The following is a 13,917-nucleotide window of genomic DNA, read 5'->3' as shown; positions in this document are numbered from 1 at the left end:
GACTGATTCAGTTGTTCGTTTGTAACTGATGTTTAAGGTAATACAAAAGCACGAGGAGGACACATATGCCTGTTCCTCTAGTCTGGGGTCTTCTAGGAGAAAGGGTGCTTTTTCTGCTAGGCCTGTCTGATACTGTGTAGGCAATGCAATGCCTTACTAAAAGTAGCTGTGTGAGCTTTGTAAGAGAAGAGTTCATCATAGTATAAGATTTAAATTCAGTAAAGTGTTTTTTTCCTCCAATTCCTGTGGCTGCATGAAACATTCAGACCATATGTTTACCCTAACGTTTAAGAGGAGTTGAATGTCCAAAAGTAGTATGTGGAGATGTGTAGTTCTAAAGCAAATTTCTTATTTTGGATGTTGTTTTATCGTGTATTTCGTGCCTTAACTCTGTACAATCTAAGGTCATATATACTGTACCACAGGTAATTTAATAGTTAAGTGTACTTTAAAAGAACCCACCAAGCCTAGTCTACAGAAACTGTTGCAAAGACTGAAGCCTTCTCAGTGGGAGAGTTCTCTTCCATGTTTAATTAATAATCCATTGATAAACAAGAGTTGCAGGAATTTAAAGAGCATATAAAAATTTTAACCACAGATTGAGACTGAATTTATCTGATTTCCAACTTCAAAGGTTTGTGGCAATAAGATAATTAAAGGTGCAGTCTCTTCTACACTGTGTACGTAAACAACATGGAAATGTTTTATAGCTAGCCAGAAGTGCATGTTTGTGAAAACCTCTGGACTGTTATCTCTGCTAGAACAAATTACACTCATTCTAAAAGGCATTAATTGAATGCAATTGGCTATCCTTCACTCATTGGTATAGGGGAGTTGGAATGAGTAAGAATTGCAATTGATTTTTAATTCCAAAATAGCACGTGGATTCCTGCCTCTTACCCGGATCTAGAAGCTCCAGGTGCCTTATGCTGCTTTGCAGTTCGCGAGGTGTAGTGCAGCTTCTACTTGAACACACTTGCTGAATGCATCTGGTCCTGGTAGAATGGACTGAGGCAAGAGAGAGAGAGAAAAGAAAAAAATGAAGCTAGAATGCCCTTCTCCAGTCTTGAAGGTTGAGCATCATAATAGGAAGTTGGAGGGAAAGTTGCACTGCCTTTTCCAAGTCCATTAGTAGTGTCTGTGGTAAAACCAGGAGGTTTATGTCTACTGTGGTAAACCAGCAGCCTTAGTATACTACGAGCAGGGGCAGATGGTATTGTTTTTTCAGTAGTTTCTAAGAAATTGGAAAAGAGGTTTAAGCTATCCATATAGCAGGCTAAAAGCTGCTAGTGATGTTGCTACAGGAGATTAATTTTTTTTTCTGTTCAGTAAACAAGTCCAGGATGGAAGGTTTTCCAGAGGAGGAAGAGGAACAGGAACAGGAGAAATCCAATGAACAAATTCTATTTCCTGATGCAGCCCTATCCAGAATAGGGAGACTGTTCCAGGCAGTGTATATAGCATGCAACTGAATTTTGGGAGGGAAAGGAATAATAGTAATTTCCCCTAAAGGAATACTAGTAACTTATTTCTACAATGCCCACAGTATTCTAGAGAACTTGCTTTTACACAGAACAGCATGGCAACAAGGGAAAGCAGATACTGCTTCCACAACTGCATGTTGTAATGTACATATTTCAGGTCACCAGTATTAGTGACACTAGTTATGACAAAGTAGGTTCATCACCAGAAAAGCGTATTTTGACATTCTATCCACTTCTATTTTTTTAAGCTAGAGGGGAATTAATTATAGCACTCATCTGTTTCAAAGGGAGTAGAGCAGAAGGTAAGTTTCAACTTCATACTTCAAAGCTGCTATGAATAAGTTGATTAACAGTGTTCCATGGAAACAACCTGATGTACTTATTTATTTTCTTTGTGCTCATTTCTGTGTTCTTAGAAAAGCACAAGCTTGTGTAAGTGTAATCAATACAAAGTTACTCAGGGTACTGTGTTATCTCAGCAGTGGACACTAACTGCATCTTAAGTCAACAGGCACATATAAATCAAGCTTAATTAAGAGGAACAGAACATCTTGGCAGGTTTTGCTTTACTACTGGCACTGTTACAATTTAATGATCTATGCATACGGAAATGTGTGTATTGCTACACTCCCAATAGAACTTACAGTTTTGAAAGGGCATCCTGTAAACTAACAAAGTAAAATGTAGTCAGTGTAGGAGACAGAGTATTCTTCTTTCATTATTTCCACAAAGAACTGTTTATAAGCAGATGGAAAATGATACTGCTCAAAGCAGAATAACAGTGGGCTAAAGAACAGCATTCAGAGCAGTACAGCTTTTGAAAAGTTATATGTGATTATATGAATTTAATTATGAAAATTCTAATTTGCTGTACACATTATTTCCTGTGTTTTCAAACTAGTATCTCTGCTTCCCTGCTCAAAATAACAGGATAAAGACAAGTGTAGTTTTCTAATAACATCTGTTGCATGGAAATACACATATACTGGAAGAAAATGGAGGCTGTACTGCAGAGAGCATGTTCAACTACAGAGCCATTCTCTGGGCAATGCTGCATAATTTAAGAGTGGGTAAATATGCCTTCAGGGACAACACGACACGGAACAGATGTTAAAAAATGAAACAAAAAAGCCTCAAAGCTTTGTCCAGCCATACATTTTTTCCTCCCAGAAAAAGGGACAGGTACAATCATATACGTTTAGTGAGTTATGTATCAGACATCACAAAGGTTGTTAAGGACAAATGTTTTAAAGCTAGTCTCCTTTTGGACAGAAAAGGGAGGAAGTTGACTCTGTCTTCCAGTTCTAAAGTGCAGTGTTTTATTTCTGATCCTAACCCTAAGTCAATATTTATTGATCAAACTGACTAAGCTTTTTAGGTCAACAAGCACTCTACGAAGCAATTCTGTTCTCTCAAGCCTCTGCAGGGGCCAGCAACTGGTGCTTAACTACTACTTCCACTCCAGAATGTCACCCGTCCTCCGACTGTCCCAGAGCCATTCTGGGACACTTGCACTTCTAAGAGAGCAACACTGCTGTGGGGGGGGACTGTCAAAAGCACTGAATATACAGCAGAGCAAGTCCCAGTGGGCTGTATGCTTTTTAAAGTCCTGTCCGGTTCTTAGTGACAAAGTTGAGCATGAAACCTGTACTGCCAAATGTACCAGCCCCTTAATAAGAAGGACATCTATGGGGAAGCAGTCTCGGAAGCGGAGATTTTGAGGAAAGGCTGGTGTTTTCCAAGTCCAACCTATAAGTTTTTTTATTTTTTTAAATGGTTGAGTTTCCACCCACCAAAAATCACCATCAGTCAGATCAATTAAAACAACTGCTGCTAAAACAATTTGGGCTAAAACATCCCCCTTGTAGAATCCCCTTGTAGAAACTACCACTACCCATCCACCTAAAGAATTCTTAAGCAAAGAATCCTGAGGAGGCAGAGCCCTGCTAAGAGTCTGCACACTAGAAGGCAGACAGAACAGTGCAGTATAATGTGACTTTTTTGATGACAATTACTTTTACAAGACAAGGTAAAGACAGAGGCAGTGCTTTGGGGCAGCGTTTCATGCTCAGCAAGTTTGTAGCGGGAAGGAATGCAATTCTATAAATCACTTGTACTGTATTTCTGTTTCTAGACTTGAATGAATTTCACTTTTTCTTTGTGGATCAGCATAGTAAACATTAAAGAAAAGGTCTATTTTTCTAAATCTCTTTCACCAATAAGGGTCTGACCTGCAGCCAACAGATGGATTTATTTATCCACATAGGACAGAGTGTTTATTTTTACATTAAGATTGGATATGGCATTGAATAAAAAGAAGTATGACCTTTGAACTATCTAAACCTTAAATAGTATGAACACATTCCACAAATGAGTAATATGGTGGACAATTCCATCTTTCTTCCCAATAAATCTCGCTCTCAAAACAAGTTACCCAGAATTAAATGAAGTACAAGAGATCCTTGTGGTCTCATTACAGACTACTTTCAAAATATTTAAGATTTCTCCCAGTTTGTAATCTGTAGAGAACAATGATGATTAAACTATTCCTGACTATACTGTAAATAAAGCAACTTCAGATAAAGTAATTCGGCAACAACCTTAGCTATTTATAGCATTAAAAATGTAATCTGAACATTCAAATTGTCTTAATTTGGTAGCAGTTGAGTGGGAAGAAAAGTAACTGCACACTGAATTTTAAATTGAGCTGTATCTACTCACTAGCCAAAAAAGCCTGCAAATGTAAAGTAAATGGAATGCTCTTTGTACATTAAGTTGCTTCCTCACGTGATGCTGTACCCTGTACACTTGGCTTCATTTGGCTTCTGTGTTGTGGTTTGTACGCCAGCCACTGTTATTAACTGTACACAACACTTAGATCTGCACTGTAATCTTGGTTCATTTGCCACTGATTGTAACCTAATGCTACAAACTTCTCTGTATATAAAACCGTAACCATGTCCCATTTGCTTCCAATAGCACACAATAAAGGCTTATCTCTGTAAACAGGAATTATGACCTTATGATTGATTTGGGTTTTTTGTTTACAGTGAGGAAACTGGCTTTACGGTTTTTTTGAAGCCTGGGAAGCCAAACCACAGAAGTCCATTCTACTTCAGTCAGGTAATAGGCTCAGCAGAAAGGGAAGAAAGTGCTTCCTAAGGCTGCAGTTATTATTAGCAAACTTGTGACTTTGAGATGAAAACATAAAGCACATCTACATTGTAACAAGCAGCAGTGAATAGAGTATACAGGACTGAAATTGTGCAAGGGCTGCTGCCCACAAATACCACGGGGGATTAGCCAATGGAAGCAGTAACAGAAAAGCCCAGAGAAGGCTGTGATGAGACTAGCCAGGAAGGCACGTTTTCATTCTGAAGTAAAACTGAGCATTTCCTAGTATTTAGCCAATTAGAAAAACTGGATGTCCATTTTCTTAAAAAATAAATTACATGTATAAAGAACGAGCAAGGTTCTCTCTTAAACTTTTTTCCTCTCTTGCCCCTCTCATTTCACTGTATTCTCTAAACATTAAATTCCTGTGGTCTCAGTTTGTCCTCTGAGGTCTGAAGCAAATCTGAGCAATTTCCTTGTCCAGAACCATTGAGGGCAGGAGTTGACGATACCGTGAGAATTGTGTGGCGGCTGTTGTTTGCTTGAGCTGCAACTCATGGCAAGATTATACAAGTATGTTCAGTTGCCTGGAGTTACAGAACAGTTTTACTCTAGAAGGGAGGATAGAGAAGTCATTTTATCATATGCTCTTACCTTTTCTTAGAAGTATTTTTTCTGGTGTTTAATTCAGCGTTTCAAGTCTTAGTGCAAAGGTCATTAATCAAATTCAGAGCAGATCAACCTTGAGGAAGGATTAAAAACTGTTGTGAGCTGACTAAAGTTGAGATTGCTCTTAATAAAATGAGATGTATGGAACCCCAAAGCTTAGCATATACGACAACTGGAATAAGACTTGGTGTGAGACTTTTTCACTCAACAAAAAAGAAGTGTGCAGCCACTGAGTCTGCTATTGTGCGGCAAACAAGTCAGTTATGCACGTAAGAGCTATTGAGGGACCACTGTACCAAAATCAACTAAACCATGCATTGCTTAAAATTGAGAGCTGCATCAAATATTTAGCAAATAAGATCCATAAAGAACTGAACATAGTCAGTTAAGAAAACATCATTAACACTTGGCTGAAACTGAGGTCAGTTTTACCCTATGTATCAGCATAATACCATATCTATGTACATGCTTAATCTTAGCTAGCTTATCAAGAGGTCATTCAAAAAGCTACCTCAGGATTATCATCTCGGAGGTGCTGAGAAGGCAGACAGCTCTTCAGCAGTAGCCTGGCAATTGCTGGCCAGTGACAGCTAACCAAATGAGCGGGGCTCGCTCCAGGAGCTGGCTGACATTCTGTGGCCTCACAGCAATGAAACAAGGAGTAGGTAAGGCAGTGGTGCACGGGAGGAGTAATACAATACTGAGTCCAGATTGATAAGGAGGTTGTCATGTCCTCCTTTCTTCACTGTGAAACTGCTTGACATCTCCTACTTAGTTTTATTCCTGTCCTGCTGTAGCTAACCTAAACTTGCCCAGGCAGTTACACAGTGTCTTGCTTGGGAGAACACGGAAGCTGCGATTTGTGGCCCCTTGTACTCATTACTATTACTACCTCTCCCCTCCACCCCCTCCAAACCAACAAACAATACCCAAGTCTGTTCACTTTTTCTCAGCATACTGCCATGTCTCTCACTATCAACCTGCAGATGAATGCACGCAGTGAAAAATGCAACGGACAGCTCCTTCATCATTTTCCGGCCCTCCCTAATGTTGCTTGACCACTCTAGCCCCATCCCTTGCCGGCACAGCACTGAAGGGATCCATGCAGAAGGAACCATCTGCTTAATAAGCAGGACGCCCAGTTTATCTTGCTGCAATCAACATCACCTTGAAAAAGTGTATTTGATTACAGAGGAAGCAAGAAAAAATTATTTATTTACTGATGTCCATGCAACTAACAAGCCAGCCTGTCCACTTCCACATGCAAAGAACTGCTGCATCCATAAACATGCCCAAAAAATCAGAGAACCAGCTCTAGTCTCACTTTACAATAAACACACAATACCAAACAATGGAAATTCCATGTACTATTGTCTCTTAATTTCAGCAGCCTGATTTATCTAGATGTCAGTTCCTTTTTCTCATGAATAAAGAACAGATCCCAAATGCAAGGTTTTGTAACAGGCATTTGGGACACTGAGAGCTGACAAAAGCTCCTATTTACTCAAAAGCACACTTATGGGCTGCATACACCATCTCTCCTGCTGGTCTACTTGATGCTGGTCTCTTTTAAGAGATTTGCAAAATGGTAAGGAAAAGCAGTTAATGCAGAGTGTAAGTAGAGTTCTACTTTCAAAAGAAATAGTATCTCAAACAAGGACATATATGTTCCTCAGGCTCACAGACGCCTTCCACAAGGCTGCTAGACAGTTGATGATTCCAGGTTTCCTTGCAAAAAAAAAAAATCAGAAGGCACTCACTTCAGCATTTAAGTTTCTGAAAACTTATGTGCATGACAGCCTGAGCCACACCCTACTTGCCACAGGACCGGTAACTTGGATGACAACTATTAGTTGTCGCTCAGAGCAAAGACTTCAGCATGGGATCAATTCCTATTGTTCCACAAAGAGCATATAAGAAGCCATATTACAAAACTGTCCACTGGATGCCAGCTGTAGTGTTCTCAATTTCATCCTCAGACCAAAGTCCACAGAACTGCTGCGCTCTCCTTCGGTCCCTCCATCAAGCACCTAGTCTCCCCAATGCCAGAGGAATCTCTGTCTCTGCTGCAGAACTCCCTACTGGCACTTTACACTTACTTGAGCATTACCTATCCTTACAGGGCAAGCCTTCAATAAAGGAGTAATTTCTTCACCAGAACTGTCCCCTCCGCTAAGCTAGCAGAAGTTCTTCGTGAACAGCACCCTTCTTTCTGCAAGAATAGAAGTGTCGCCTCATTTAATTGCTCAAGACAAAATGCTGACTTTGGTTGTTTGCTGCAGGATTGAGTTCCAGCAAGTCAGCTAGAAAGAGTTCTCTTCCCATTTGCTAAGCTGTAAATTATCCTTCCCTTTTGTCACCCCAATCCTTGATACATGCAACTGAAAGAAACTGGAGCTGCTAACGCTTTCTGGGCCTTGAATTCATCTTCACTTTGGGCTATACATTCCAGCGCATTTATTTGTAAAGCTATAAAAAGCCTGTGTGGACTCTTGTTACAGTAATACAAAAAAGCCCTTTCTTGCTCCAGGCACGAACCCAGGGCAAAAACCTAGAAAGGCCTTTGCATCTCAAAAAAGGGTCACATACCCTAGCACAAATAACGCTCCCCTCTAGTACCCTTTGCTTAGGTGCTGACACATACCAAAGATGGGACTTCCTGCTTGCAGTAAAGGCAGACTCAGCCCTCTGCTAGTTATCATTTATTCAAAGGGATTTTTTCTTAAATCTGGGTAACTTCTGATTACACCAGAATAGGGAAGGCTAAAACAGGGCAAAATGACAAACTATAGCTCAGTAAATCAAATTATGTTGCCCTGCAAAGCAGTTCCACACAAACTCCTATATTACCGACACTGCAGGTCTTGATGTAGCAACAGGATTTTTGCATACAGCACAAAGCAAGCATATGGACAGGGATTTGAGTTGCAAATTACAGATCAGCTATCCTGGTTTTAATGAACAATGTGGTTTTGAGAAAGATGCTGTTACATATTGAAGACACGTAACTTGCTGTGTTTGCAGCTTGGGAACTGCAGAGATCTGTGGGTGCCTCAGTTTAGGCTGTGAATAAACAAACCCAAAAGACGAAGATGGAACCAAATCCCAGTGACTGGAGGAAAAGTGATGAGAGCTTTCTCCATCTTCTATTAATACAGTTATTCCAAAAATCTTCCTTATGCTGGTTAAGGTTAAAGGCTTAAATCCCCAGAAAATGAAGCCAAATTGCAAGAAACTGCTCCAAACTGACTTTGAGGGGTCCATTTCTATGTGGTCTGAGAAGAAAGGTGCTCTTGCAGAGAAAGCCAAGAGCCAGTAGGCAAGCCTCAACATCAACTGGCAGACCTCATTACGGTCAAGTTCATCTTACCTCGGCAATAGGGAAGGCAGAGCCCTGCCTGCACCCTGCTTGGCTGAGAGGTGTGATTGTTGCTACACAACAGCTTTGTACTTGCGGATGGAAGGCACAGAATCAATAAACCATTCCAGTCATGCCACAGTTATGAAAAAGGACCTGTCCTTCACAGCTCTGGCTGACCTGTACAGAAAGGGCAGTATCACAGATTCTTTGTCATTATTCCAATCCTTTGTTCTGTAAATTTTGTTCTGCAAATTTTGTTCTGCATATAGCTGAGGGTAAAAACCACAGAGCTCTTTAAAAGAGGCATCCATTTACAGCATGATAGAAGCCCAACAGAACTGGTCTGCCAAGATCAGGCTGCGTGTCCAAGCAGCTATCTCAAGATATTTTAGACTCTATTTATCTCACCTTGCTTGCTATGTACAAAGGGCACGTGGACTATTCAGGGTTGTCTGGGACAATGAACTGGTTTATTTTAATACTAGAACAAATTAAAAATTACACAGCTGAAGCAAAGGACAACATCTTCCCTTGCAGAAATAACAAAATAAAAAAAAAACAAATAAACCACTAAGGCCAGACTAGCACATACCCAGATTAGAAAAATGCAGCAGCGTTCACATAAAAGATGACGAATAAACTAAATTCAAGTACATTACGCTATTCTCACTGAGAACAAATGAATAAAGACTTGGACAAAATTTAGAACTTCCCAGTTATGCTACTCATTACTGGCCTCCTCACTCTGTCCTAACCACGGAAATGAGCAGCACCTGTAATTTCTAAAGACGTTAAGACATCAGAGCAGGCTGTTGAGTTGCTAGTGGATTCTAAAAACAGTCTGTTACTGTAATGCTGAGACTGAAGGCACTCAGGAGCTCTATAGTTTGCTGTTCGTGTCTGTGCCAGCAGCAGATATCTCATCCATAATTCATAGAAGTCTGGCAGAGGCTTCCATAGCCCCTCCGGCATGCTGGTTTTTTCACCATACCATGCAAAAAACCTTAGGGAGACGCACAGTCATCATCTCATAGAAACACTATCCTTTCCCCTCCATGCTAGATGAGATCTTGTTCTACAAGTGATTCTCAGTGGGATTATGCAGCAGTCCTACCATGCCCTGAGTAGGTGGAGAGCTCAGATATACACTACTCTGTACGCAACAAGCCTTCATCCTCCTCCTCTTTCCCATCCATTCACTCTGGTACACCACTATTAAAATACCATAAAACCACTTCTTTAAACTAGCATAAGCCTTCAGGGGACAGAAGACATTAAGTCACTTCCCGCTTTTCTTGTCAGGCAAGAACCGTGCCAAAACCACAGTGGGTTTCTATGATATTCTTAAAAGAACTGATAAAAACCCTTTGCTCGCATGAAAGCTGATAGTGGCACAGCTCATCTCAGCAAGTACTTCACTACTTTTTCTCAGGCACAGAATTGAATGAAGCCTGCACAGCAGTTTTCTTTTCCCTACGTGGGATAAACTGGCCAGATAGATTAGAAAACCCCATCAGGAGTCATTCTAGTGTCACCTCCCAAAATTCATTTATGAACGTGGCTCTAAGGCTACCCTTTACCCTGGATCACACAGACAACTCTGTGCATTAACAGATGCTCACAGCAGGGAGTTTAAACACACAGCTTTGATGTATGCATGGTATACACTAACTGTACACTATGCATGATGAGGGCTTCTGCTCATATCTGGCAGCCTGCAAGTCTCATCACTTCTGCAGCTTCTGGAGTCTGAGAATCCGGAGTGGCTGTGATTCCATCTGAAGCACTGTAGAACCTTCCTAAAAACCATGACTTTTGTCATACAAGGTGAACCTCTGCAACACTGTAACTAAAACAGCTTGCTCACGTCCATAAAACAAACTGTACTCCGAATAGTTATCACTACTAGAGACAGTCATGTACAGAGTTAAGCTGCACACCACAGGCCCGTAAGGGGAGATCATGATATAGCAAGTGAACAACTAGGGTCACATCACCTCCAACTGTAACTCAAGTCACTAAAGCCCATTAAAAAATACTTTTGCCCTAACATTTTAATTAAGGTAAATTTAAAGTTTTTCGTATTCTGAAAAACTTTTTACTATTACGTGATAAACTTTTGGTATAAAGTTTGCTACACATATCTCAACCAGTATTAGGAAAGCAAAAGAGTAACAGAAAGACTTATCAGTACTCTAAGCCAAGTTCAAGATGGATTAGAAATACATCCCATAGATTTACTTCCAACACACTTCAATTTTACTACACTTTCTCCTGGCAGATCCTTTTCGTACAAGGACATAATACAACTTTCAGAACAGACTCAAAAGAGAATAATATGGAATATTCCAGTCTTGTAACTACTCCAGGTATTGCTCAGATTGTAGATTTTGGATTTGCTAAAAGGAAATCAGGGTTCACACAGAGGTTTTTCTAATGCTGGGCACCTAATAACATTAGATTCCTTGGAAAACTCCAGGCTTAATGATGTGAACATTTCTCAACCATTCATTCAAACAAGCATAAAGTTTAGTGACAAGGGTCAGCATGCTGAAAGCAGAAGGTTTTCATGAATGTGTCTCCCAGATCCAGCTGTGCCAAAGCAATAGGTCCCTGTCTCGGGCAGCTTTGTCACTGTCATCCTCCCTGACACTATCACAGCCACGGACTCCCTAGCTGCACAGTTCCTGAAAGTCCTCCCAGCCTGTACCAAGCAAAATAAGCTGGGTTAGTTTTGTTGCTGGTCTGAACTAACCACTGCTCATTTTCTAAGAAGAAAATTATAAAACACTACCAACTGCTCTGCTGGCAAATCAGCGTGAATCATTATTCTAACAGCCCACAGCAACTGTCATCTGAGGGCAAACACCTGTGATGTCAGCACTGCATCTGAAGACAGCATCTATCCAGAATGCTAGAATATGCTCCTCTTTCTTCCATCCTGAAGCAAGGGAAAATTGTAAACGCAAAATAAACTGCAAAGCATATCTGGAACACACATTTGGTTCAGAGTGGCGCATTATGTGTCATCTCCATCTAGTTCAGACTACCTTTTAGGACAGAGCCCATGGTACACCCTTCTCTTAGAAAAAGCTTAGAAATCAGCAAGTGTATCTCCAAAAAAACAGTTGCCATCTTTCCTACACCACCTACCTACAGAACATCAAGCTCCTGGCACAGTTATCACAACAACTTTTCACTATGAAAAGTGAAAAGCAGCATTAAAACAGCAGAGTTATTCATAGCAAAAAGAAGAGTCATAAGGATAGTGCTACAGAATGTCTTTACGGTAAAACCGTTTTAAGATACTCGAGTTAATCCTACTGGATTGAGAAGAGCCTAAGTGTACATTAAACTTAACTGCTCTGTCCCTACTGCTGCAAACTAAGGATTTGACTCCACAGCAAATGACCATCAGGTTGGCTGTAGATCCACCCCCTCTCTCACACTAGCACTGGTAATCCCTGGGTGAGTCAGTTGGAAGAGGAAGGAAGTTGTCACCAGGAAGCCAGTAGGAGAGAGGAGGACTGACTTTTTGTGCAGTCTGATCATTGTATCAGTTCTACCACACTGTAAATCTGCATCTAATAAGACAGAAAATATTCATCAGAGAGCATGCTTTTTAGCAAAACTGAAAGTTTAGGACTTGTAGAGTTAATCATTAGACAAGCAGAAACTCAGCACAGATTTGAGTGTCCTAAGGCAAAAAAATCAAATAAATGAAAAGTACAGCATGAGAAATGCACTTGCAAGAAAGCACCTGCAAGTGCTTTCTTTCTTTACCTCTTCTCTGGCACACACAGAATTAATATGACATGCCAAGCAGACTCAATAATACATGTAAGTAAGGATAAAACAATACAAACAGAAATATTATCTTGAAATCTGCATCTCTGGCTGGATGCTATTTGGCATCCTAACAGATTCTGTCTTTATTAGTTCATTGCTTGAATTACCTAATTGCTGAATTTTATCAAAATAGATTTTAGCTCCCTAAAAATATAGAGAACATTTAATTTAACATTAAAAGATCATTCAACAAAGATGATTTCTGTTAAGAATGTTGCTATTTAACATTGCTCTTTAGAAGTCTTGCAGGGTCCAGACTTTTACAGTGCCATCTGTGGCAATTTCATCTATGCCAATTTGGGCCAAACCCTGTAATACAAGTACTCAATTAAAAATAAAAGATATTTCGCAAAATTGGTTAGCAAACTGCTTCTGCAGTCCTCAGCGGGAGATCAGATAAATCATATTCTCCTCCCATTACTTCAGGAATAGAAATCAGAAAAGTTCTATTTACAATAGTTTTTACCCTATATAAATACATTTGTATGCATTACATGTGTAAATGCCCAAGCTAATTTTTCTTCTACACACATTAGTACGGCACAGAAATAGCTGCCTTTTACACATCTATACAAGCATTACCTCAGTGACTCTAAGATTTACAGAAGTACCTTTTTTTTTGCTTATTCGAGCTTTCTGTACTTCCAGCATCAGAATACAACCAACATTCAGCAGAGCCTGTAACAGGGAGGAGGAAACCATGAACTGCCTTAACCTGCTCAGCAGTCACTGATTTGATTGGCTTCTCGTTGTGCAGGGTCTCCATGGGGAAAACAGTACAAGGCAGCCACTCATCACGTTATAGATCAAACGGTTCAAGCGCACAGTGCTTTATTAGTTCTCACACCCTATTTCAAAGCTTTCCACTTCAGGAGGCCTCAATTCACCTTTCAGCAAAGTTGGCGCAAGAAAGGAACAAACCTGTCTATGACTATGACAAGCTGGCATAAAAATTACCCCCCCAGAATAGCAGGTGCTGATGCTACACAGGAAGAGAACTTACCACCTTCCTCAACCTGAGGGCCTGGTAGTGTCTGCAAAGGGCAGAAAAAAAAGACAAGGCAATTTAAATCCCATGCAGATTAACAGAAAATTTTACACCTTCTCCACAAAGACCATTAACGCACTAGTAAGTTCAGCATAGGTTTCCCCCAAAGTATTATCAATCTCCAGCGACTACTATTTTCGTCTAAGTCTCTGCCGTCTTCCCCTGCCAGTGCTCTCCAGACACCAGCACGTAGCACTGCAGATGCCGGGGAGAGCTCAAGGAGAGCAGCCCACTGAGGGGATCCCCCCCAGACACCACAAGCGCCGTGTGGGGAATGAGGGAACCGCATGCGGAACCGACACGCTGAAAGGTCTCTGCTCCCCTCAAGGCCTCAGGATCAGGGGTGGTTCAGCAGCTCTGGGCAGGCTGCTCGGGTGCCCGCGCTCAGCCCC

General features: G+C 40.7%; 1 protein-coding gene across 1 annotated transcript in view; it reads left to right on the top strand.

Moving 5' to 3' along the window:
• Positions 1-12,482, top strand: part of STRBP (spermatid perinuclear RNA binding protein) — a 79,636-nt gene extending 67,154 nt beyond the window's left edge. The window contains exons 21-22 of the mRNA XM_075170842.1: positions 1,733-1,786; positions 6,254-12,482. Of these exons, the coding sequence (XP_075026943.1) occupies positions 1,733-1,786; positions 6,254-6,270 (71 nt within the window). The 3' untranslated portion in view covers positions 6,271-12,482. The remainder of the gene's footprint in view (positions 1-1,732; positions 1,787-6,253) is intronic.
• Positions 12,483-13,917: the final 1,435 nt, after the last annotated feature.

Source organism: Calonectris borealis, chromosome 21, assembly GCF_964195595.1.
Source record: "Calonectris borealis chromosome 21, bCalBor7.hap1.2, whole genome shotgun sequence".
In the NCBI taxonomy this organism is placed as follows: domain Eukaryota; kingdom Metazoa; phylum Chordata; class Aves; order Procellariiformes; family Procellariidae; genus Calonectris; species Calonectris borealis.
The sequence above is the reverse complement of the archived record's forward strand: the minus strand, read 5'-3'. Positions and strand labels throughout refer to the sequence as shown.